General features: G+C 39.2%; 3 protein-coding genes across 7 annotated transcripts in view; 1 reads left to right on the top strand and 2 right to left on the bottom strand.

The window, feature by feature from the left end:
* Window positions 1-135: 135 nt before the first annotated feature.
* LOC126385547 (phenazine biosynthesis-like domain-containing protein 1) lies at window positions 136-6,824 on the bottom strand. Its single transcript, XM_050037357.1, has 10 exons — window positions 6,569-6,824; window positions 6,137-6,236; window positions 4,031-4,129; window positions 2,627-2,736; window positions 2,372-2,401; window positions 2,150-2,238; window positions 1,917-2,008; window positions 1,354-1,437; window positions 1,044-1,106; window positions 136-855 (listed from the first exon to the last, which is right to left on the bottom strand). Exons 1-10 carry the CDS (start codon window positions 6,650-6,652, stop codon window positions 743-745), a joined length of 864 nt encoding a protein of 287 aa, XP_049893314.1. The 5' UTR covers window positions 6,653-6,824; the 3' UTR covers window positions 136-742.
* A 944-nt stretch (window positions 6,825-7,768) lies between these two features.
* On the top strand, window positions 7,769-21,388 carry hnrnph3 (heterogeneous nuclear ribonucleoprotein H3 (2H9)). Of its 2 annotated transcripts, none has more exons than XM_050036893.1 (11): window positions 7,769-7,906; window positions 8,900-8,992; window positions 9,420-9,575; window positions 9,948-10,091; window positions 11,865-12,003; window positions 12,868-13,067; window positions 13,998-14,093; window positions 14,587-14,702; window positions 15,587-15,722; window positions 17,581-17,637; window positions 17,786-21,388. In XM_050036893.1, exons 2-11 carry the CDS (start codon window positions 8,905-8,907, stop codon window positions 17,863-17,865), a joined length of 1,212 nt encoding a protein of 403 aa, XP_049892850.1. In that variant the 5' UTR covers window positions 7,769-7,906; window positions 8,900-8,904; the 3' UTR covers window positions 17,866-21,388. The 2 variants fall into 2 exon arrangements, with proteins under 2 accessions (XP_049892850.1, XP_049892788.1); XM_050036831.1 differs by lacking the exon at window positions 7,769-7,906 and adding an exon at window positions 7,963-8,199.
* The window catches only part of rufy2 (RUN and FYVE domain containing 2), a 33,848-nt gene continuing 30,052 nt past the window's right edge, over window positions 19,026-22,821 (bottom strand). For all 4 annotated transcript variants that reach the window (XM_050036239.1, XM_050036402.1, XM_050036325.1 and 1 more), the window contains one exon: window positions 19,026-22,605. In XM_050036239.1, the coding sequence (XP_049892196.1) occupies window positions 22,462-22,605 (144 nt within the window). In that variant the 3' untranslated portion in view covers window positions 19,026-22,461. The remainder of the gene's footprint in view (window positions 22,606-22,821) is intronic.

The raw sequence follows: 22,821 nt of genomic DNA, 5'->3' as shown, positions 1-22,821 counted from the left end.
TTGTAGTCCTAAGTTACTAAATCAGTTTTTTTTCCAGCTCAACATAAGAAATCTTGCATCAGCAGTACTCTATTTAAATCTGTGAATGAGCTACATTGGTCCACACAGCAAAGAAAGTGAAACAACACGTGTATATAAATCTTAATTTCTCTTTATTCATCAGTTTACAGTGTTAAACTGTAACAATTGGCTGAGGTTTCTGAGTCTGTTCCTTTGTGTACGCAGACAAAATGAATACAAAGGAAACTACCTGCTATCTTGACACCAGTTAAAACTCCAGGAGTTTGTAGGAAACCATCATCTTTAAGAAATATATTTGCCTCAGATGTAATCTAATGTTAATGACCTGCGATGATTTAACTGATGATTAAGTTTTTCTGTAGAGTAGAGCATGTCAGATAACGTCCCGTCAGAAGCTAACTGTGATTCTACTTCGACACAACCTCTGATTTTACCCGTCTTGTCTGTATTTTATTTTTACTTTTTTAACATTGTGATTTTTGCCTTTGTGTGGTGAATAAATAATACAAATACTATCAAAGCGTGAGAGCTTCTTTTCATCTTGTATTGTGTTGCTTGGTGATGTTTAAATATTAGATGATCCAGTCTGGACAATAAGCTGTTTTTCTTTTTATTTAAACCATCTCTATCAAATGTTGGAAACCCTGTGTCTGCTCCTGTGTGCAGGTACATACTGACAGTTCCGTCATCCCCAACTCTCTTTGCTTGCATGTGTCCTCGGCTATAGTGTGATCGTTCCCAGCAGCACAGTGACGGCCTGTCCACCTATGTTGATTCTTCCGTCGTCTCTCACTTCCAGTTCCAGCTCTCCACCTCGCCTGGAGCACTGGTAAGCTACACAAACACACACAGGAGATGATACGAGTGTCACTGTGTTTCAGTTCAGTAGTTATAGACTGTTTATAGCGGGACATGACACATTGTTTAATGTTTTTTTCTGTGGCTTGTTAAAGTGGACTGGTTTAAAGTGACAAGTTGCTGATGAACTCAAATGTTAATGTGGATTTGGCTAAACAAATTACCCAGCATTCTCTTCTTTCCTAGTTTCTTAGACCAGTAGCTACCCAGCACGGTGTGAGCCGACCCTGCAGGGACACAAAATAAATAAAATCAGAACACTAACAGAATTTTACATTTAAAAGACACATACTGAACATTTACCTATTTTACTGTGTGATTGCGCCACATCTGGCACTGTACATGCTTTTGCATTTTTGCCAGTGAGCTACGTGTTGCCATGATATCACACTCTGTAACCCGACAAAGACTGTGTCTGAATGTGTGGCCACTGGGGCTGCTGTAGTACAAGTAGAAGTAGTCGTAGTAGTGTACCAGTGACGGGATCCTCAGGGATGCCATTCCACGGAGCAAAGTATCTGGAGTAGAAGTCGTATCCTGGCTGGCAGTCTGGGGATCCTGTTGGCAGATAGATGAGGACATTTTTATGATCCATACTAATAAACTTTATTTACATAGCCTTTCAAAGCACAGTTACAAAGTGCTTTACAATAAAAAAAAAACACATTAAAAAACATAAAGAATGAAATGAATTAAGAGCCAAAAACCAGGCACATTGTAAGATTAACTAAAAATATAAAAAGACAAAACAAAAAAACCATAAGTGAAATCACAGATCTCTCCAGGCAGATCATCCTTTATCAACAATAACATAAAATCTATTCTATGAGCAAAGGGTAGCCAGTGTAAGAAAGCCAGGGTCGTTAAATGTGGTCATGTTTCCTAGCCCAAATAAAAATGATGGCAGCAGAGTTTTGGATGAGCTGAGGGCAGGAGAGTTAAGGACTTAACAGTGTTCTGTTAACGTGTCAAAATATGTAATTATACATCACATCCCTCCGGTCTAACCGAAGGATCTAATTTTAAGCGCTCGTCACCTTTCATGGTGAGGATTAGTCCTTTGACTCTTCCACTCCTATCACTGCTCTGCAAAGCGACAGGATCAACTCTCAGACTGGTTAGTGCTGACCTGCAGAAACACACACATGCAAAACAAATGTAAAGCTACTCATAAGCATGGCAAAACACAAGTGAGGGATTTAGGAACTGCTGTCCACGTGTAAAGATGAATAACTATTATACTACAAGTGTGTATGAGTATGATTGTAACCTGTCACAGCTGTCAGCCAGTCGAACCATCAGTTTCTTGGTGGTGGAGCTCAGATAAACATCCTGGATTGGGAGGTTTCCAACTGCAGCCTGTATCCCGCAGCGACACAGTTAAACATTCACTCACAAACACACAGGAACATATTCACACCGGCACATGCTGCACATACAGATTCTGCTGTGAAACATGCTCTCACAGAGAGAGAGTAGGTGCCTTACTGACCTGGATGATGTCTCTGAAGTCATTGGGATCCTGTGAAAATGGATTTTTAGAAAAAAACTCTTAAAATAATAGCATTTTGTTGTATTTTAAAATACTTTGCAAAGTTTCTTTTGGAAAATCTAATCTTAATTTAACCTTAAAGCCCTTATGTATCCCTCACTTATTAACATAAATACACATTTTGAGACAAATAATTGAACCTATAACAGTAGATTTCAGCCAGGAGTGCCTTGTCCTTCTGACCACATACTGTACCTGCTGGGTGGGTGGGTTGAGAGGAAAGTCCATGAGGTATCCCTCCCCCTGCTGGATGACAGCCAGATCTCCACTCCTGGTCTCAAACACCAGTTTGGGGTTGACATTCTCTGACAGACATAATATATTCAAAGATAACATTGTGCTCACAGGTGGATGATGAACAATGGTGAGGAGTAAGTAGTTACATTTAACAGAGTTATATGTTGTTATTGTAATCTGTTACAGTAACTATGAAATTATAAGATTGTTGGTGATTACAAAGAAGAAAAACTTAATACTTCGATCAAAACATTCATTTTGTTATTTTGCATCTTTGCGCCGTGCAGGAATGTTTTCTAATATGTTTGGCATGTTTACGGACAAAGCAGGTCACCAAAGCTGTTGGGACAAATTTAAATGCAACACCACCAAGCAGGGGTGTCCAGACTGTTGAAACTTCTTGGAATGGGGGATTAGGTAAAGTGAAAATACCTGGGGACCAGCTGCTTCTCTCATATAAATGGATTATTAAAAACACACACACACACACACACACACACACACACACACACACACACACATAGACATAGAAATGAGACAAACGCAACTGTTTAGTCTTTAAGCTTTAAGAGAAAAAATATTCAACTTTCCACCGCTCCTGAAAGCAACATCTCTTGCTGTTGACTTTAAGCTTCTTCGCTGTGGCCATGTCTGCTACCTAGCAGGAAATGTCTTCTGCTAGGTGACTGTTTAACGCTTGTTAATAATGTGCTATCATGAGGTGAACAGAAAAAAAATGCAAGGTGATCTTGCTTCATTAACCAATATTGTGTGGCAGGCTACATACAGTATATTTTGAGAGACAATGATTGACCATGATTGGCGCCTGGGCTGGATTTATGACATGCCTGCAATCAAGGGTAGGATGGCTTACAAGATGCTGTCTCTACATCCAGACAGGCTCCATTCATTGTGGTTGGTTCTCTTGTTTTAATTTGCATCACTTCCTGTCTGCCATTCAAATCACTGCGCTTTGCTCTAAGCAACAGGAGTCTCCCATTGCCTGGCTGAGACCGGCTGACCACACCAAGGCAGACGGCCATGTCGTTGAAAAAAAAACATGCCTTTAGAGCCACAAATTCAACCGTACTTTCCTTTTGAAATCAGAAATGGCTCTAACACTACTGTACAGTGTAAAGCTGGCTGACAATACTTTAGATTACTTAAGAATTTCAACACGTCTCTCAATTAAACTTCATGAAATTCAGTGTTTCTGTCCCTGTGTTAAAAATTAAGCCAGTGCATGAACGGGATTATAACTGGCAATGAACCTTGATGCACTGTGTGTATTAGTGTGTGTGTGTGTGTGTGTGTGTGTGTGTGTGTGTGTGTGTGTGTGTGTGTGTTTGCTTTGTAACTTACTCTTACAGTTGAAAAGCACTGCAGCAGAGGCAAGAGTGGCATGACCACACAGGTTCACTTCATTGGTTGGTGTAAACCATCGAAGTTTGAAGCGTGATCCTGTTAATCACATATCGGACAGGTGATTTAACACATACAGAACTTGAACATATAGTCTAAAACAGTTGAATATAACACATTGAATATTTCTTAAATGGATAAAAAATGTGTTGATGTGTACAATAAGTTACTGCTTAACTGCAAGAAAAATGTGAAACCATGGAGACTGAATAATATTCACTTGAGGCTTTATTACTTATTCTGTCATGACTGCAAGAGATTAGTCTTTTGGTATAATGGCACATCAATCCTGTTTATTCACGTCCATACAGTGACATTTACAAATGCAGTGTATTTGCAGTAAAATTGCATGTAAACTGTAAAATAGCCGATACTTGAGGTGCAAGCACAGTAACTATGAAGTTAATTTCTTTATCAAATGAAGCCTGAGACCTGTTTAAGTTTTACAGTAATATATGGTGACTTTAGTTGAAAGATTCTTCTGAGTGTAAATAACACACATTCCTCTCTGTGTGGAGACTGAGTGACTGCACGCTGCATTTTTAACTGGCAGCTCACTGCATTGTCCTTCTCACTCCTAACAATGCAAGTCTTAGCTGTGTGGTTAACGTACCTGTCAAAATGCTGAGGACAGGTATTTTTTCTGAACACATAAAGGAAAAATGGCCTCAGCAAACCGCACAAAGGTTCACAGCTATGTCTCTTTAACCTGCAGCCGGCATGTCTTTAAAGGAATACTTAACCCCCTGAATGACCTTTTGTGTATCAGTTACCCACCTGGTGTTTTGCAGAATTTGGAAGAAAACTTTGTGTTTCTGGCATACGAACTCTGGCACAACCCGTGCAGTTTAATCAAAGTCACATTTATCCAGTCGTGTGTTCAGTGCTTCACAAACAGACAGTCCTATTTGGAAACTGAAATAAAAGTGAAACTTAGCCATGACAAAAACAGTCATTTTCCCTCACTGAACACAAGAGCTGCTGGTCCAATGCTGCCTCGATCAGCTTTGTTTGCATTATTGTGTGACTTTGGTGTTTTTAATGGTTAGTTTGGATTCACCAAAGTCACACAAATAATAAAACAAACCACCAATCGAGGCAGTGGTAGACCAGCTGCTTCCATGTTCAGCCTGGTAAAATTAATGTTTTTGTTATTGGAGTCTGGCTGTGAAGACACCATTGATAAGTTTGAATTTTAGTTCAGCTCCGTGTCAAATCTGTTTTGTTTTGTTCTTCGTTTACTGGAGGCATCCGAGAAAAATGAATTCGGTATAATACGAGGTAACTGACATACAAATAAAAATCACTTGGGGTTGAGGTGTTCCTTTATCAGTATCTGACATGCCATTCTAACCTTGTGTCTTACAGCCACTTAATTACTTGCAATCATTAACATGTTCATTATGACTTTATCAGAGCAGCCGCTGAAGTCAGAGGCATCAGTTTGATGTTCGTCTGTTTGCTTCTCATCAGTGCACCTGGATTTTCCAAACCAATCTATGGTGAAGGCAGCAACGGTAAGTGGGGGTCGCCCACACTTAAAAATAAAGCCTGCTCTTTCCTCTAAAGGTAAAAGTGTTTGTGTTTTTCATCCCATGAGCTCTGTGCTTTCTATATTGTAGGCTACTCATAGCTACACAGTATGTAAAGGTGTGCCTATTTCGCATATTGCATACTGTATATTAGGTGGCTTATCCTGTAATGCCATTCTGTGAACAAATGTTGACGCTCTAACCATAAAAAAAATCACTGTTTTTTTTATCCAACACTAATAATTTAAGGTTCAGTCAGGGTCACAGCTTCTACTGGCCACTAGCAGGTACTTACATCTTCATTAACATGTCCTTATTGTTTCCAATATCCACTTATTTGCTTGCAACAGTTTTATTCCCAGTCAAAGAGCCTCAACAATACATGGTTGCACATAGGCAAAGGATCATAATAATACTGGGGTTCATTCTTGTGGTGAAATGCAAACCTGTCCCACAGATGTGCATTTCTATTAAATCCATCTACAGATATATAATTAACTCTGTATTATCTGACCTGTTGTAAAACTATCAGAGGGGTTGATCCTGGTGATGAAAGCTGTTTCTGACAGGTTCATCTCTACTGCTATCTTCTGATACAAGTCATCGCTCAGTTCCTGTTGGAAACGCACACACAATGCACAAATATACACCTTCACTTGTGACATGTAATTATTTCAAACAGGTACATGCACATAGATGGATAGATTAAAAACATGCCAGGGTGCTATAACTATGCCCTGTTCATTTTACAATAAATTATGTAACATGAGCAATAAAACTGGCAAACTTTACTCACTGAAAATGTCCCTTTAATCAGTAAATGTAACAAGGAGCAAACCACCAAACACACACCAAAAGCAACAAGCAGAAGTGTCTTTAAGTCCTAATGCACACCGCCATATGCTCCTCTGCATTATGACATAACTGTACAGTAATCCTTACTCACATGCATCAGTGGACAAATGGCCGCAGGGTTTCCCTTGAAAGGTAAATTAGTGAAGGCATCCAGAGTGAACACTTGAATCTCCATTATGTTCTAAATATGAAAATGACTAAAAGGGTCTCCAGTGAGGACATGGGCTATGACACAATCAGTCCACTGCTGTCTATGGACTTTACACCCAGTCTGTTTGGTTTTATTTCAGGGCCATACTGCCAACGAAGTGCTGCGAAGCGTAGCGCCCCCCTCACTCTGACATCTCTCCAATCTGTGCATGTATAGGTCCTGTTTGTGCATGTGTGTGTCTTTCGGACCTGTGTGTAATTGACAAGCAAGAGTGAAAACATTGAATTTCCCCTCAGGGGGATTAATAAAGGAATTAAACTTAACTTAAACATAATATAACAAAAAAATTTAAAAAAAAAACAAAAAACAAAGTTAATGAAGTACTGGGGAAAAAAAAACAAAAAACAAAGTTAATGAAGTACTGGGGTTGCCAGACAATTCAAAGTCCTTTTTGATGAGTGTGAAATCTACATTTTCAGGGATCAAATTTTCTTGCAATTTCCAAACTGTATCCAAATCATGCTTTTGTAGATGATCATTAATTATAAGCATGTTTTTAATCTGCCTGTCTGAATGCAACAGCCTCCTGAGGCATGATTAGGGTCAAGTTTTTTATTCTTATCAAAAGTGCAACAGTTATGAAGTTGTGAAGTCATGCAAGTAAAAGCAAAATCTAAATTCAAGATATAAAATAGAGCAAGGTAAATATGTGTCCAAAAATATAAGTGAAGTAACAAAACTTTGTGCAGGGTATTGTAAATGAATAAACTGCGTATAAACAGGAATATAGTAAATGTAAATGCATAATGAGAAGTAATAAATAGGCTATATGAAGAGGTGTAAACAGACAGTAGAAGAATATATGGGGGAAAATAATCAGTTAACTGAACGGGCATTCAAAGAATAGGTTGAATAAATAGCCTAAATTTCATTATATATATATATTATACACAGGATGTCCCTATGGTATTATACATTCTCAATTATTTGTTTGGATAAAACTTTAAGACATAACATGCGTTTACACTCCTCCTCCCATAACTCCTCCTCTTAAAACAAGTTTATTTATTATTTTTTATTGTAACGTCATCACTGTTTTTGCTATTAATAATAAGTTGTTATTAAAAAGATAAAAAGATAAACGGTCCAAACGGTCATGATTTTTTTTTTTACCCCGTACCCAAGTCTCGCGATAACATACCTGAGCGGGTTTGCTGGAAACGGTAGTGACACCTGAGGCTCGGGACAGGAGCAGGAGACCGGGGACGAGAGGCGACTGTGAGATAATTTCACTGTTTTCAGACATCTGTCACTGTCGTCTGACATATGTCTGTCCGGGGATATATTTTGATGTCCCTTGGCGGCGCACGGCCGTTGGGAATTAAACTAGTCTGCCCTGTACGTTTGACCGCTGTCAGTGTCCTACAGTTAGCCGTAGCCGTTAGCCTGCTAACTGCTAATGTGCTCAAGCTAACGTTAGCACGTCAGCCTGACAGCAGAGAGACGTTAGCATCTTGAGGGAACCCAGAGTCCAGGCTGACAAATATCCTCCTGTGGCGACCTGCAAAGAAGTAACTTAACTAAAGAATAGATAAAGTCTGTTCAGGATATGTTTGGAAATGTCTTAGGGAGTCGAAGTTTAACTGTGGTTACCGTAGCTAGCAGAGCTCCAGGTTTTACCAACACTTTGAGATACAGTTGGAAGGAGGAAGTAATAAACGTTAGCTTGTATGACTGCTGTGACAGCTGCAGGGACCTGCATTATAGAGCTAAATTATCGGATATTTCCTACTGAGGTTATGTTATTGCATACTGTTTATAATCTCGGGTACGCTGTTTTAGTCTTTGACATGTGTTTGGTTTCCTATAGACTGCAAAACTTGTTTATAACACCGTTGTAAGCTTCGTGTAGAAATTCTATGGTGCTGTTGATGTCTGTCAATTAATTGCATATTTCATAGTTGATTGCTCTGGTTATTATGTACCTTACTCATAAAACACAAGGCTTTTATAATCTCTTTCTTTCAGTAAAGTTAGCTATTGCTAGACTATAAAGACATTTTTAAAGCAGCTTGTTAAACACACATTTATTAAAGACACCTGCACTGATAATGCTCAAGTGGGCCCAGGACTCCACAGTGAAGTGTGCTAGGAGGTCAGGGGACACTGGAAGCACAGTGTTTTTAATCATGATTGTGATGGGCGAATTGTATAAAAGTATTATTGACAGTAAGTTGATGTGTGGCTGCTGTGTTGTTTTGTCTGTGGCAGTGAGGATGTCTTTGAATGAAGAGGGTTATGTGGTTCGAATCAGAGGACTACCATGGTCTTGCACGCAGGAGGAGGTTGCCAGTTTCTTCTCTGGTAAGAATACACACACATTATCTTTACAGCTTGAGGCATGAAAGGTTTTAATAAGTTTATAAGTGCATTTTAGTGACTTCAGGGCTGCACTGCAACATCATTTTTTTGGTTGTCTAGGTTTAAGTGGAATTTAGCTGGCCTCATTGACATTTGATTTGTTTCCAAGAGTCCTCTCTCCCTCCTATAGCCTCTCTTGTTGTTAAGCACAGACGCAACCTGTGGTTTCAACTTTTTCTAAGCTGTTACCTGATTTTTATGTTTCAAATTTCATTAGAGAGAATGCTGTAAGGATCTCAGAATGATAGTGATCGTTTCATTTTATTGGATCCATTCGTACCCTCTTTTGTGAGTTTTTCTTTTATGACAGGAAATGTTTCTGTGTAGGCATCCTTTTAAGGTAATCTCAATCAATCTTACTCCTTTACAGACTGTGACATCGTTGGGAAAGTAAACGGAGTGTGTTTCACCTACTCTAAAGAAGGCCGTCCCAGTGGAGAGGCATTTATTGAGCTGAAAACGTCAGAGGATTTCAAGAATGCCCTCGCCAAGGACCGTAAATACATGGGACACCGATACATAGAGGGTAAGCAATATAAGCGATCACAGCAGACTAATGTGGCGGTGGTTGTTTACTTGTGTCAACTTTCTCTTGGAACAGTTGCTGCATTATATGAAATTATTGATAGAAACAGTTAAAGGTCAACTTACTCTGTTGATGTCGTCTCATCAGTGTACTGTAGAGATATTGTTTCCTTTTTGCTATGCTTGTAAAAGTTTCTTGGCTCACCTGTGTTCAATTACCCATACAAATAGACATTTTCCAGCATGCGTTGTGTCTCTGTGTGTACCTGTGATATGCTTTAAACCAAACTCCAACGAAAAAAATCATTTTTTTAAATTGTCCTTTCAGAGTTTGACGTGCGTGTATTTGTGTCCATCTGTGTGTCTGTCTTAGTGTTCAAGTCAAACCGTAGTGAGATGGACTGGGTGCTGAAACGTAGCGGTCCTGCTGACTATGACAGTTGCAGCGGCTGCATGCTGCGACTTAGAGGCCTTCCCTTTGGCTGCAGCAAGGAGGAGATTGTTCAGTTCTTCTCAGGTACACGCACATTTAATCTTTTGTAACCTTATGGAGTTGTACTGATACTGCACCATTTATGTTAATCTGATGGATAGATTTTCTGATACATTGTAGTTTTGTAGGGTTTTTTTGGACTGTCAACACCAGAGTGTAGGGTGCCAACTGAACTACTGCTAGCATTTAAATATGCAAAAAAGTTTATTAGCATGAGGTGCAAAACAATCAAATGATACAAAACCACTAAAAGAAATGTCAGATGCACATAGGCTTTGCATACATTTTACTCCTCACTCAGTCACTATCTATGTATAGTGCTGTTTCACGTCAAATGAATCCATAGGCATTATTAAATAAGGCCAAGAAATAGTTCTAATGAAATAAGTCTAAGAAACACTTCTAATAGTTCTGTTCATTGTTCCAAGTCTAATGGCCCAGGTACTGAAAGTTATACTATGCAGGATTTTTCTAAAAACATTGTAGAGTCATACAAAAGTAATCCCCTCAATCATCACAGATGACCCACTAGACTTATGCCGCAGTGTATTTCTCTGCAGAGACTCTGCCCATTTTTTTCTGTGTTGGGGACGTTTATGGGCGTGTACCCCCACAGTGCTTAGGTGTGGTTGGGCTTTAAACAAAGGTAGCGACCAACTGCCAGACTGTAAGCAGCAGGCATACAAGAGACAAAGCACCAAACAATGCAAATGTAGCCAGGTGAAACCAGAGTGAATCTGCGGTTGGCTTTTACTTTCACTTTTGCTGGCGAGTGTGTTTAAAAACAGTAACCAGCAATCCTGTTTAGTATACCTTAAAAGCCACAATATGTAGAATTTCAATTTGATAGTAGCATTTAGTTTAACATTATTCTAATGCCAAGTTTGTACAACAGTAGAACATCGGTCAACCTTACATTTACAGGCTCTGTCATAAAAAGTACCACAATATCAGGAAATAGGACTTTGACTGTTTCATGAAAAAGTCAAATTACTGCCAACTGCACTTCAAACTGATTTCCACTTTGCAGATCGACCCCACAAAAACACACCACGACATAAGCTTGCACTTACATTCAAAGTTCATCAACAGATATGCCATCTAACAAACATTTAACATTATGTTTTTACATTTTGGATTTCTCTCATATTACAAAGTGGTATTAATTTGACTTTGAGCCAGCATGTCTTTGTGTCATGGCCCAAAGGCCTAATGTATGTTTGTTCTTGTAGTATAGTCATACTGTGTTTACCAGTTAGTCCTTGTTATGAATTGTGAGTATGCCCCTTCTATGTTAGTGTTATGTTCACACTTTGTTTAGCATGTGTGTGCAATATGACCATAACATCATGCCTCCTAAAGGGATGAATTAAAAATAAAAGATAGGATGGGCTGGGCTGGTTTGGCTGAGGGGAGACAGTCCCATGACACTGATCTGGGGTCAGTACTGTGATTACGCTCACTGGCAGACTTTATCTAAGATAATCAACACTTAAGAATTATTACGGGCCAGTGTCACTCAACACTAATTAGTAATAATAATTTTGCCAGTCACCTAAATTCAGTTGTGAAGAGATTTTTTTGTCTGCATTCACTTTAATTTTATAACATATTCAACCCTCTGAGATGCCCTTTTTTAATACAGTCTAATCAAATACTTCAGCTGGTGTTTATCACAGTTATGACATTTATATTAATCCTGAAAGCTCCAGTGATGCAGTGGGTATTGTTCTATCTATTCTACACATCTATCAGTCTACCTACCGACCTATGTATTTATGTGTGCTTGGGTTAAAGGGTTGAGAATCGTGCCAAATGGGATTACTCTGCCAGTGGACTACCAGGGGAGGAGCACAGGGGAAGCCTTCGTGCAGTTTGCCTCAAAGGAGATAGCAGAAAAGGCTCTGGGGAAACACAAGGAAAGAATAGGGCACAGGTGGGACAGACGGGAAAGGGACGGGCTGGACTGGGTTGGGCTTCTATTGCAGTATTTCATGGGTGGTCATATTAGAGTAATTATGGTATTAATGGGATGGGCTCTGTTATGGTTGAATGATAAGCATGGGATGGTGTGCTAGAATAATTATGGTAAAGTGGGTAAATTAATTGGGTGGGTCATGTGATATTTATTAAAATGATAATGGCATGGGTTTAATGGGGTTATGTATTGTAACAATGGTGACATGTTGAATAATGGGATGAAAGGTTATGTATCTGATCTGTATATTGAAGGTGGTGTGAGTATTTTATGCCATACACAGTTTTGCTGTTAGTCGTTAAATACCTGGAAGCTCTGTTTAACTGTGTTAGAGCAACATTTGGGTACATTAGATCATTTTTATTGGCACTTCCTTATATCCTTTTATACAGTTATTTTTCAGATAATTTACTGTGCAAGAGGGGATTAAGTGTAGATGTATAGCAGAGGTCAGTCAAGGCAGCCTCTCCCATTAAATCATCAAACATCTCTGCAGTTCTTAATATTAAAATGATCAGTGCATCACCTAAAAGCCCTGTAAAGATTCTCCTTATTGTAAATACTAAGGTGAGATTGGTGTAGAAATCCTTAACTACAGCCCTAAGCCCAGTTAATGATGAGAATTTGTTGAGGTTGTTCAGTCATTCAGACACCCTGCTCCAGGTTAAAACTACTTAGACCACTATTTAGAATATTTGTCTTATGTTTGTTTATCTTATCTCTCTGTTAATTATATCTATGTATGTAACCTGAGGTAAGCCATTTCTACTCCTTAACCCTCTCCTCTGCCCCCCTCCACCTCATGGGCCTTTCATTTTGCAGGTACATAGAGATTTTTAAGAGTAGTCGCAATGAGATCCGAGCCTACTATGAGCTGCCCCGGCGGGGAATGGGTGGTCAGAGACCAGGGCCCTACGATAGACCCATGATGGGGGGTGGCAGAGGAGGGTTTTTTGGGCCTGGGCCTGGCCGCGGAGGGGCTCTGATGGACACCATGAGGAGCGGAGGGGGCTATGGAGGAGGTAAGATGAGTTCTGTGTTTCTGCAACACATGAATATTTGTGGCTGCAAAAGTGTACTTGGTCAGTGCTGTAGACAGAACAAAACGATGATGATTAATTATGCAGAAGCCTGTGTTTTTAGTTTTCTATGGTACTCTGAGCAGTAAGGCAATACTCACTAATGCTAATACATCCAAAAACTTGGATTGGGTTGCAAACTCTGTTTTCTGCCGGAGGGTTCAGGCTTCTTTGCTGGTGTTGTGTTGAAGTCTGTTCCCCCGTCAATATGTGTTTCCTGTATCAGACGGCAGTTGGCTTTCGTGTTTCGGAGATACCTAATCTAGCTCACCAGGCATTTGTTTAAATCTCCGGTTTTAGGGAAATGGACAGACATCGCCCCTCTCAGAAGAGGATTGTGAAAACACCTCTCTGTTGACAAACCTTTCACAGTTACAAGTCAGGTCATTCAAGGTCAGACATTTAAGGGGACATAAAAATAAGAAAAACATATTTTTGAGTGGAGGGGAACTTAAAACATGGTAAGGATGTTTGTATGTTCTAGTTTGTAAATGTCTACTTTATTGTTCAAGTGTCATATTAGTCAATTCTCACAAAACAATTGGAACAGAAGAATAGAGTACAGCTTAAACTTCCCAACCCTGCATAACCTACTGCATTGTCACTTGGCAAAACTCAGTATGTACACAGTGAAGCTGGCACCCAACCACACGCTACATAGCAAAGTCTGTAACAGGTATAAAACTTTGCCCTGCCTATACAACGCTTAGTGTCTGTGCCAACTGTATTTTGGGCATCAGTGCCTTTTATTTCCTTTATCTGAGCCAGCAGGAAGTCGGCCAGTTATTCAGTTCTGTTATCTTTGTTGAAGAGCAGTCTGTGATGTGAAAGAATGAGCCCTGCTTTAACTGTGTCATGTTTGTCTGTGTCTAGGTTACGGTGGCTTTGACAGCTACAACGGCTTCAACAACTACTGTTTTGGCAACGGCATGTTTGATGAGCGAGTGAGAGGAGAGAGGGGAGGAAGAGGTAAAGTCCAACATTTATTTACCTTCCAAAGTCCGGCATTTAGAAATGCTGAATAAATGTTTGAAACCCTCTAATATATACTTTAAACTAGGCTTCCCTGCTGAAAGGCTAAAATGTCTTCTAGTAATTGATTAGTTTACATTTCTGGTGTTCATTTAAAAAAAAAAAAAAAAAAAAAATCTTTCACATGAATTACCGTTCGGCACAAATCTAGAATTTTCTACACCTTAACATTTTTAAATTTTAACATTGTTGGTATGAATAAACAGAGTTAGGATTGGGTTTTTTTTATAAAGTAGCAGATTCTGACCTAATTAGAAGTTATATGAAGATTTCACGTATTAAACAAGAAACATTAATAACTTAAAAAGCATATTTACTTTTCTTTTCATTAAGTAAATGTCAAGTTGGTATGTATCGGATTACTTCTCTCTTCTACATTACTAAATGCTACCTTGGTAATCTCTGGATTTATTTGTGTGTTTTGGCTCAGGGATGGGAGGACATGGTTACGGTGGTCAAAGTGACATTTGTTCAGGCTTCCACAGCGGCCATTTTGTCCATATGAGGGGTTTACCTTTCCGTGCCACAGAGGGAGACGTTGCTAAAGTAAGAACACACACGCACACTGAGACCAGGGGTTTCTTTTATAAAACAGTGCATAGGATCCGTTCTTAAAGTAAATGTTCTGATATGTAAAACCTTGCATATGCCTGTCAGCCTTATACCCGGCCCTCTGCACGGCCACATTCAACCTGAAATGGTCAGTGCAAAGCACCTCATGAATGTTGATGCGTAGAAATGAGCCTGCTGATCAGTGAATCTTTAGAGTGAATCTTAACAACACCCGAGAGGAAGAGCAAGAAAAAAATGATTTTTCTGACACAGAAATCGAGGTGCTTGTAGATGAGGTGGAGGTTAGAAAGCACATATTTTTTGGCGACCACAACAGTGGTGTCATAAACAGAGGATAATACAGCAAGTTACAACATGTTGCTGCTGCAGTTATTTCAGTGAATTTAAACAACACCGAATCTGAAATAACAAAATAAAAAAAGTGTTCAGATCTAAAGGCAGAGGCAAAAAAAAATTGCCACGTACAGTCAGTTGTAGTTTATACAATCCATGTGTGTAAGATGTGCTGGGTGAGGTGACTGGAGAAGCCAGAGTATGTGTTTACAGAGAAAATATCATGTAATATAAATTATTCTGGGTCCTCACACTTAATACGGTACGGTAATAGACGTAAGATAGTGAAACAGGTGTTAAATTGTCTTCTGTGTTATTATAGAAAGGTCCTAAAATTGAACCTTATGATATCAGTCTCATTTGGCTGTTTCCTATTTACATTGTCTTAATATTGTATGATAGGTTTGGTTAAGGAAGCTCAATAAGCTACTATATTTGAATAAACACTGAATGTTGAAAGACTAACAAAAAAAACTTTGTGACTTCATGTATTTAAATGTATGTGTGTTTCTTTGTTGGTGTAGTTCTTCTCTCCTTTGAATCCACTGAGGGTCCACATTGACGTGGCTCCAAACGGCAAGTCGACTGGAGAGGCAGATGTGGAGTTTCGCTCCCATGAAGACGCTGTGGCAGCCATGTCCAAAGACAAGAACCACATGCGTATGTTCTCTCTTTTTCCTCTTTCCTCAGCTTGTCTAACCTCTTGTGGTAACGCTTGGGCAGTTTCTATTTTTTCATACCTTAATACTGTCCTGACATTTTATAGGGTGTACAGGATATGACAGTATTAGTGTGTGGTGCTACCTCTCCCCTCCAAACTGGCAAGTTTGCTGTGAAATGCAAACTCTCTTAGCTTTATCAGTCTTATAAATAAATAGTACAAACTCATGAAGTGTCCAGAAAAGTGCAGTCATACACCTTTTTCCTTATTAGACAGAGAAATACAACCATGCACCTGAATTCCAGTTTCTCTTTCACCAAATTAAGACTAACTTAATTGTCTCGTTAACCTGTTGTAAAACACACTATCTTTATGTGACTGTTTGCCCTGTCCTTGAAGACCACCTGATTTTTTACAACTAATTACACAGTTCCTTAAGTTCAGCACAGCTACCTATTTTTTTTCCCTCACACTTAATTTAAACTTGACAGAAACAAAATAAAATTAACCAAAACTGTCGTTGTTAGTCTTTTTTAGTCGTCTAGTTAGTTAGTCAGTTCCAACAATCACCAGCTCTGGATTGGTTGCAATAAATCCTTAATTTACGTCGTTAGATGTGAAAATACGCTGTTTTTCCCTGCATTCTCTCAGTCTTGTAACATTATCTCTCCCACTTGTGGTTGTTTGTCAGCTCAGCTGCCTGTTCGGTAGTAGAGACTGACCCTTGGTGGCGTGTGCTGGAACTACATTTAATACATCTGTAATACTGCCTCTCCATTTGAGGTTAATAGAAGATGAGCTTCTGTATTTCTGTTATTTCCAGATACCCCGCTATATGAGAATACTGTCATACTCTCCAAGCCTACTTGTGACATCACTTTTTCAAGCTACATTACGCAACATTTATGACACAAACTACCTGCTGATGAACAGCAGAGAAGTGGATCAGTTTCTACAGAAACATAAGATTAGAACAAATTCACAGGCCCATCACTCAAACAGCCAGGGTTTTAAAAAGTTAGCTCTTAATTCATTTTAAAGAGCATAAAAAATATCCTGGTATTTTTCATGACACTATTTTGAGATATTCCAGATTGTTATAGGGCTGTGCTGAATATCTTTTTTCTTAAGCTTCTGTTGAGGATTTTGAATTAAGCTTTTAATTTCTGTCTTCATATTTTATGACATCACCTTTTTCATCATCTTTAAATCAATAATAACTGAAGTAATTTACTATAATGATGTAAGAGTCTAAACATTTTTTTTTGTTTATTATGGTTGTATAAATGTAATTTATTGTGCTGTTAGATTGCTGCTAGACTGCCATGTTAATACAGGTGCGTGCATCCCTTGGTGTGCTGCAAGCCAGGGAGCTAACAGTTCTTTTTGACCGCAGTGAAAAACTTGTTCATGAAAGCCCACAAATGGACTGAAGAAGAAAATTTAATTAGATAAAAATATCTTGTGAATTTTAGAAATGATTACATCTATCCTTTTTTAATGAATTTTACCTTTTGGACAGCAACTCTCACAACTCTCTGGAGTTACTGGAGATGTTTGGATCAAACAAGTCGGAAACAATCCTCTGCAGCCACCACCGGGAACTAATTCTACAAAAAGTTTTATACTTATGTGCAACTTTGCAGAAATACTGGGTTATAACAGAATGAATTGACATGTAAAAAAAATAATGTTGATACAGAATTCAAATGTCAGCGTTGTGAATGAAGCTTCGAACTGCTTGGTGCAGCCCTAGATTGTTCTTAAACTGGGAAATCAAGCATTTCAGTTCACATCAAACAGCAGAAGAAACACAAGTTCTTCAATATGAATGACGGATTGATGTTTTTTCCACAGAGCATCGCTACATTGAGCTGTTTCTGAACTCAACAGCCAGTGGAGCCGCTGAGATGAGTGAGTTTTTATTAACTGTTTAGATAAAGTATTAATAAAAGTTAGATTGTAGTTCTTTACCTTTATAGTTTCACTCACACGGTCATCATGGTCAAATGAAGTTACGTCATCATTTTTACACTGACCTTTCTTTTCACAACCCTCTTAGGTCGTGGCGGCAGTGGTTACTACGGTAACTCTGGAGGGGGCGGAGGCTCACGGAGCAGTGGGCTGCGAGGTTCATACTGATGATGTCATCCCACTTTTCCAATCCATCCTGACCGTTTGTCTCGAGTCTCTTCAGGCCACATTCACTCGATTACTTTTTCTAAGCAGGAGAGCTGATCTGAGGTCAGTCGTTGTTTTTATCGTGGAGTTGTACTAAAACTTCACCTCTGATACTAAAACAGACCAAATACGACCTGAACAAGCACTATTATTATTATTCTTATTATTATTACACCATTCCTAAAAGCATTTGAAGAACAAAACAGCTCGTCAACATGAAGATGTCGGAGCTGTTGTAGGTGCTGAACATGGTTAAAGGGTCATATAGGAGACTTCGTGTTTGTCTTATATTTTTAAAAGGGTTGGTTATTGTAATATAGGTTTTTACGACTCACATGAAAAGTAAATTTTCTCAATTGATCTGATTAAGAGAAATCAAGCACCTTTTATTCAGAGTTTGAATGGTATTGAGAGGGCAGTAACTGAATGTGTTGCAGTTTTTCGTGACTTCATTGGAATGCACTTTAATCATCTCAGCTCACGTCTCACTGTTGGCAGGAGACGTTCATTAGTGCAGAGGAGACAGATTAACAACTGTTGGATCTGATACAGGAAGGAATCATTTTGTGCCACTGCTCTGTCGAGGCCGAGCATGGTCACTGCAGCACTAAGAAGCAACGTCAAAACGTTACAAGATTAGAATTTTTAAAAAATTAAAAAATCTTAGTTAATTCTGGTTTAAATTTGTTGTCAGCAGAACATTTAAGCATCCTGTAATTTACTGATTCAAACAGATCAGCTTTTCTGCTTTGAAGGTTTGATAAATGTGAGCCAGTGTGTTTTTTTATGAATGTTTTCACAGTTCATTACAGAATTTAAAACTAAGTTGAATATTATATTCCACTCTCAAAGAGTGGAAGTAAAATAAAGTCTCTATATTTGAGCTGTAAGATAGCTTATGCAGCTGTTGTACATTTTGCCTAATAAATTTTATATTTAATTCTCTTTCTGTCTCCCTGACATCACTTTACAAGAAGTATTTGTGTTACGGTTGTGAATAATTCTCTGTTTATGAGGTGTGTAATCAAGAAACAATCAGAGTTAGCTGATTTAAGCGGGAACAGTGCAACAAGAGTAAATGTTCACACAGAAATGTCAATGTCAAAAAAACATGAAGAATGTTGTTTGTAATGTGGTTTAATCAGAAACTGCTACACAGTCAAGGCAACATACTGTTGGCAATAGAGTTAATATTAAACTGGCAGGATTTAGTAAGCTAAAGGGCCACAGTGATTATCAACATTATGTACATACAACATGTCCCATTGAAAGCTGGGACATGTTTAAGAGCAACACTGTACAAAAAGGTTTCAGGCCTGGGTGCATTTCAGAAACATGTACCTATAGTAATGATATGATAAACTGGTTGAGTTTTAAATACTTTAAACAATAAAAAACCCTCGGTGAAATAAACCCAGGCCTGTTTCATCTCTTCATGGGAATGAATACTTCCAGTTCTTGAAAGGTCACAGGTTGTAAACATCGTATTGAAGTACAAAACCAGAATGTGCTGTGGAACTTGTATAACCCGTCACTGAAGAGTGTACAGTCATCAGCATTAGTTTGAAAACACAAACATTAAAAAAAACAAAAATAGTCTAGAGTTTCAAACTTTCCCTCTCAGGAATGGAGCAGCAGTAAAATGTGGTTCTTCTATATCGTTTCCATCTGCACTGAATTACATCTAACTTCAAGTGAAGAGGAAACAAACAAATTCCCAAACTTCTGAAAGTAAAAATGACTGTGCATAACACAAAATCAAATATAAATACTCTCAAATTCATCTTTCTTACAGCTAATATTGGATTGGCAAGTGTTCAGATATATTTTGTGGCTGTGGTGTCAGACGTGAGCAACACTCAAGTCTGTTCTTAACTTCTAACTAGTCAGTGAAGTGGTCATGGTGTGAGCTGGCCAACAACTACACAGCCAGTTAAGACTGATTTCAAAGTGTCACCAGAGAGGACAGCATCTGGTGCTCTTCTTGGTCCTTAAAGGGATAGTTAAGATTGATACTTCACCACAGTCAGTGTATTACCTACAATAGATGGCGGTCGGCACGCCCCAGTTTGGAGAAACAGGCAGGAGTACCGCCACGGAAGCTAAGCAATGTACTGCTGTGGAGGCAGGCAGCAGGGAAACATATTTTAGACACCTAAAAACCATCAATATCAGTTTAACTGTGCACTGTATTTAGAGTATTTTCACCGCTTTACCCTGCCGACAGATGTCCTTTCCGACAGGGCACTAAAGCTATCATCTCTGGTCTCTTTAAAGCCACCAGACTCCATCATGAAAATCAGTAATTCTACCTCACAGGACACAGGAGTTGCAGGTCTACCACTGCCTCCATCTGCTAGTTAGTGTTATTGTGTGACTTTGGCGTATCTAAACTAGCCCACTGAGGCAGTGGTAGACCAGCAACTCCCATGTTCTGCGAGGTAAAATAACTGCTGTCAAAGGAGTCTGGTGGCTTTGAAGAGAGCATACATACAATGGCTTTAAGTTCCTGTTGGAAAAGGACTGTCTGATAGCAAGGTAAGGGGCCATACACATGCCACATTGTTTGCGTGCTCAAATTAATTGTTGTCAATGAGGATGCATGGCAGGCACGCACAACACTGGAGCGACGCACGTGTTCCCAAAGGCCTATTTTTCAGGGAGCAACGACTGTGCCCTGAGATAAAGAGGTCAGCTTTTGAAGTGCAGCAGCACACATTGCATGTCATGTGACAACAAACAACCAATCACAGCTGACAGATATCTTTCCCTTCTTCCGTAAATATCAGTTTGTGGTAAATATGGAAAAGTTGATCATTTTGGTGCAGGGCTGCCAGAACTTTTCATATGCCCACACACAATAGGCCTACACACAAAAAGCACCTGGAAGAAGATCAGCTCTGCACTTAGGATTTCAAGTAAATAGGCTACGATACAGTTCTTATTAAGGTTGCTTAGCAACCTCAGACACAACCTGCTGCTGTGCTCTTGAAAGCTGGCACAAAAAAGACACTAAAGAAGCACCTAACCTCACATTTTCCAGGTGGTTAAAGACGCGAAAACAATGTCAATATAGCATAAACATACAGATATTTTAGGTGTCTAAAATATGTTTTCCTGCTGCTGCCGTCCACCGCAGTACACTGCTTATTCTTCCATAGCAGTACTCCTTTCTACTTTTCCAAATTGTGGGCACGCTGACTGCCATCTACTGCAGGTAACACACTGACTATGGATGAGTGCCTCATACAACGCAAATGATCCCTTTAAAGCAGCTTCCACTGCATTAGTGTCTCCAACAAACAGTGTAATGTGCCTTTAATCTAGATTTCCTTGGCTACTAGTGACGCCTAGTGTTGCTACTTGGAAACATTTTACTTTAGACTCTCCCTCCAAAAATCCTGTCTGTAGAAATCCAGGGCTCATTTTGGCAACATGAGAAGCACAAGTGCGCAATACTCCTTGCATTCACACAGGCACAAACAACATAATTTAAAAAAAAAAAAAGAAAAGAAAAAAGATTTTCAGTTCCTTTGACAGTCACAGCCACATGGGGAACTAGTCTGCTCATAGTGTGAGTGTAGCAAAATTGGCGTGGAGCTGTGAACGTTCCTGGAATTAGTTTCTCATCGTCACAATGTTCCCATGTTGCTCCTGTACATTAAAACAGGGACAAAAAAACAGTTGTGATCTTCTTGCAGTTATCGAATTAACTTAACTATCACGTTAAGTTAGATTTAGCCCCTCTGTCAGGTTGACTTGAACCTTTGTGCCTGTGTAAATGTTGCCTTTATGTCTGTGTTAGTTTCACTTCAGCCCTACAGAGGGTGCTCTGCAGTCTCAGTAACAAGATCGTGATACTGTATTTATAAATTATATAATCTCATATGTTTGGCTATACACTCACTGTATACAGTTTGAGGCTTAATACATAAATTATAATGATGCAGTACAAAATAAGACTGATAGTTTGATTGAGAGTCTGCATTTAGCTGCAGCAGTGCTCATCACAGTCAGTGCAGTTTCACTTTCAGTTCATCGTGAAGTCGTTCCTCCTTTCATAGCAGAGCTCCGTCCTCACACAGCTCTGTTTCACGTGACTCCCTCGGCCAAGGTCATTCATATCTAAATTTAATCTGAATGGTTTCTTTTGTACAACTGATGTATATTTAAGATAATCTGTCTGCCAACAGTCATGACTGTCTATAAATATTCTCACTCCTTCAGTTTCAAAGTAATACATGTTGGCCCGTGTTACAGTGGGCTGATTGCCTCCTTCTCTTTGTACAGTAAGTAATACTGCAGAGAATCTGCAAACAAAGTAGTGACGTCAAACAAAGACGTGTCAGAGTGACGCAGACACCCCTTATTTTGCCTATAAGGGACTTTTTTCAACCTGTAAATAAAATAATGTACTAAATGTTCATGCACACGGCCCATGTCTAGCAGCAAACTGTGTTGACAGAAGTTGAGAGATGGATCTTACAGAGGGCCGGAGGGCTGAGATTTACCATCTCAGATTGTTTGAAGCTGACGTAGCGACAGTGTGGGGCTCCTTCACGTTGGATTGGAGGAGCATCGCTGGAGGAGCAGGGCGTGGCAGGTGTCACAGACTCGGACTGGTTTTGGTGAGGCGGGCAGAGGGAGCTCATTGTCAGAGCAGCTGTTACAGAAAATCTCGCCACAGTTCCTACAGTGGTGCTGAAGAGAGAGACAGGAAGTTAGAACCACAGTAACTGACTGATCTTCTGTCCACTGAGAAATCAGTCTGATTAATATTCCAATATTATTCCAAAAATGACAATATTCTGAATTTGATACAAGTCATCTAAACAGCATATTAAGTTTGGATATTCCTAATAAGGCCTTTTCCAATTAAGAAGTGGGATATGATGGTATTATTCGGACATATTCAGG

Source organism: Epinephelus moara, chromosome 1 (assembly GCF_006386435.1).
Source record: "Epinephelus moara isolate mb chromosome 1, YSFRI_EMoa_1.0, whole genome shotgun sequence".
NCBI classification, from domain to species: Eukaryota; Metazoa; Chordata; class Actinopteri; order Perciformes; family Serranidae; genus Epinephelus; species Epinephelus moara.
This window is presented reverse-complemented; position numbering and strand designations above follow the sequence as displayed.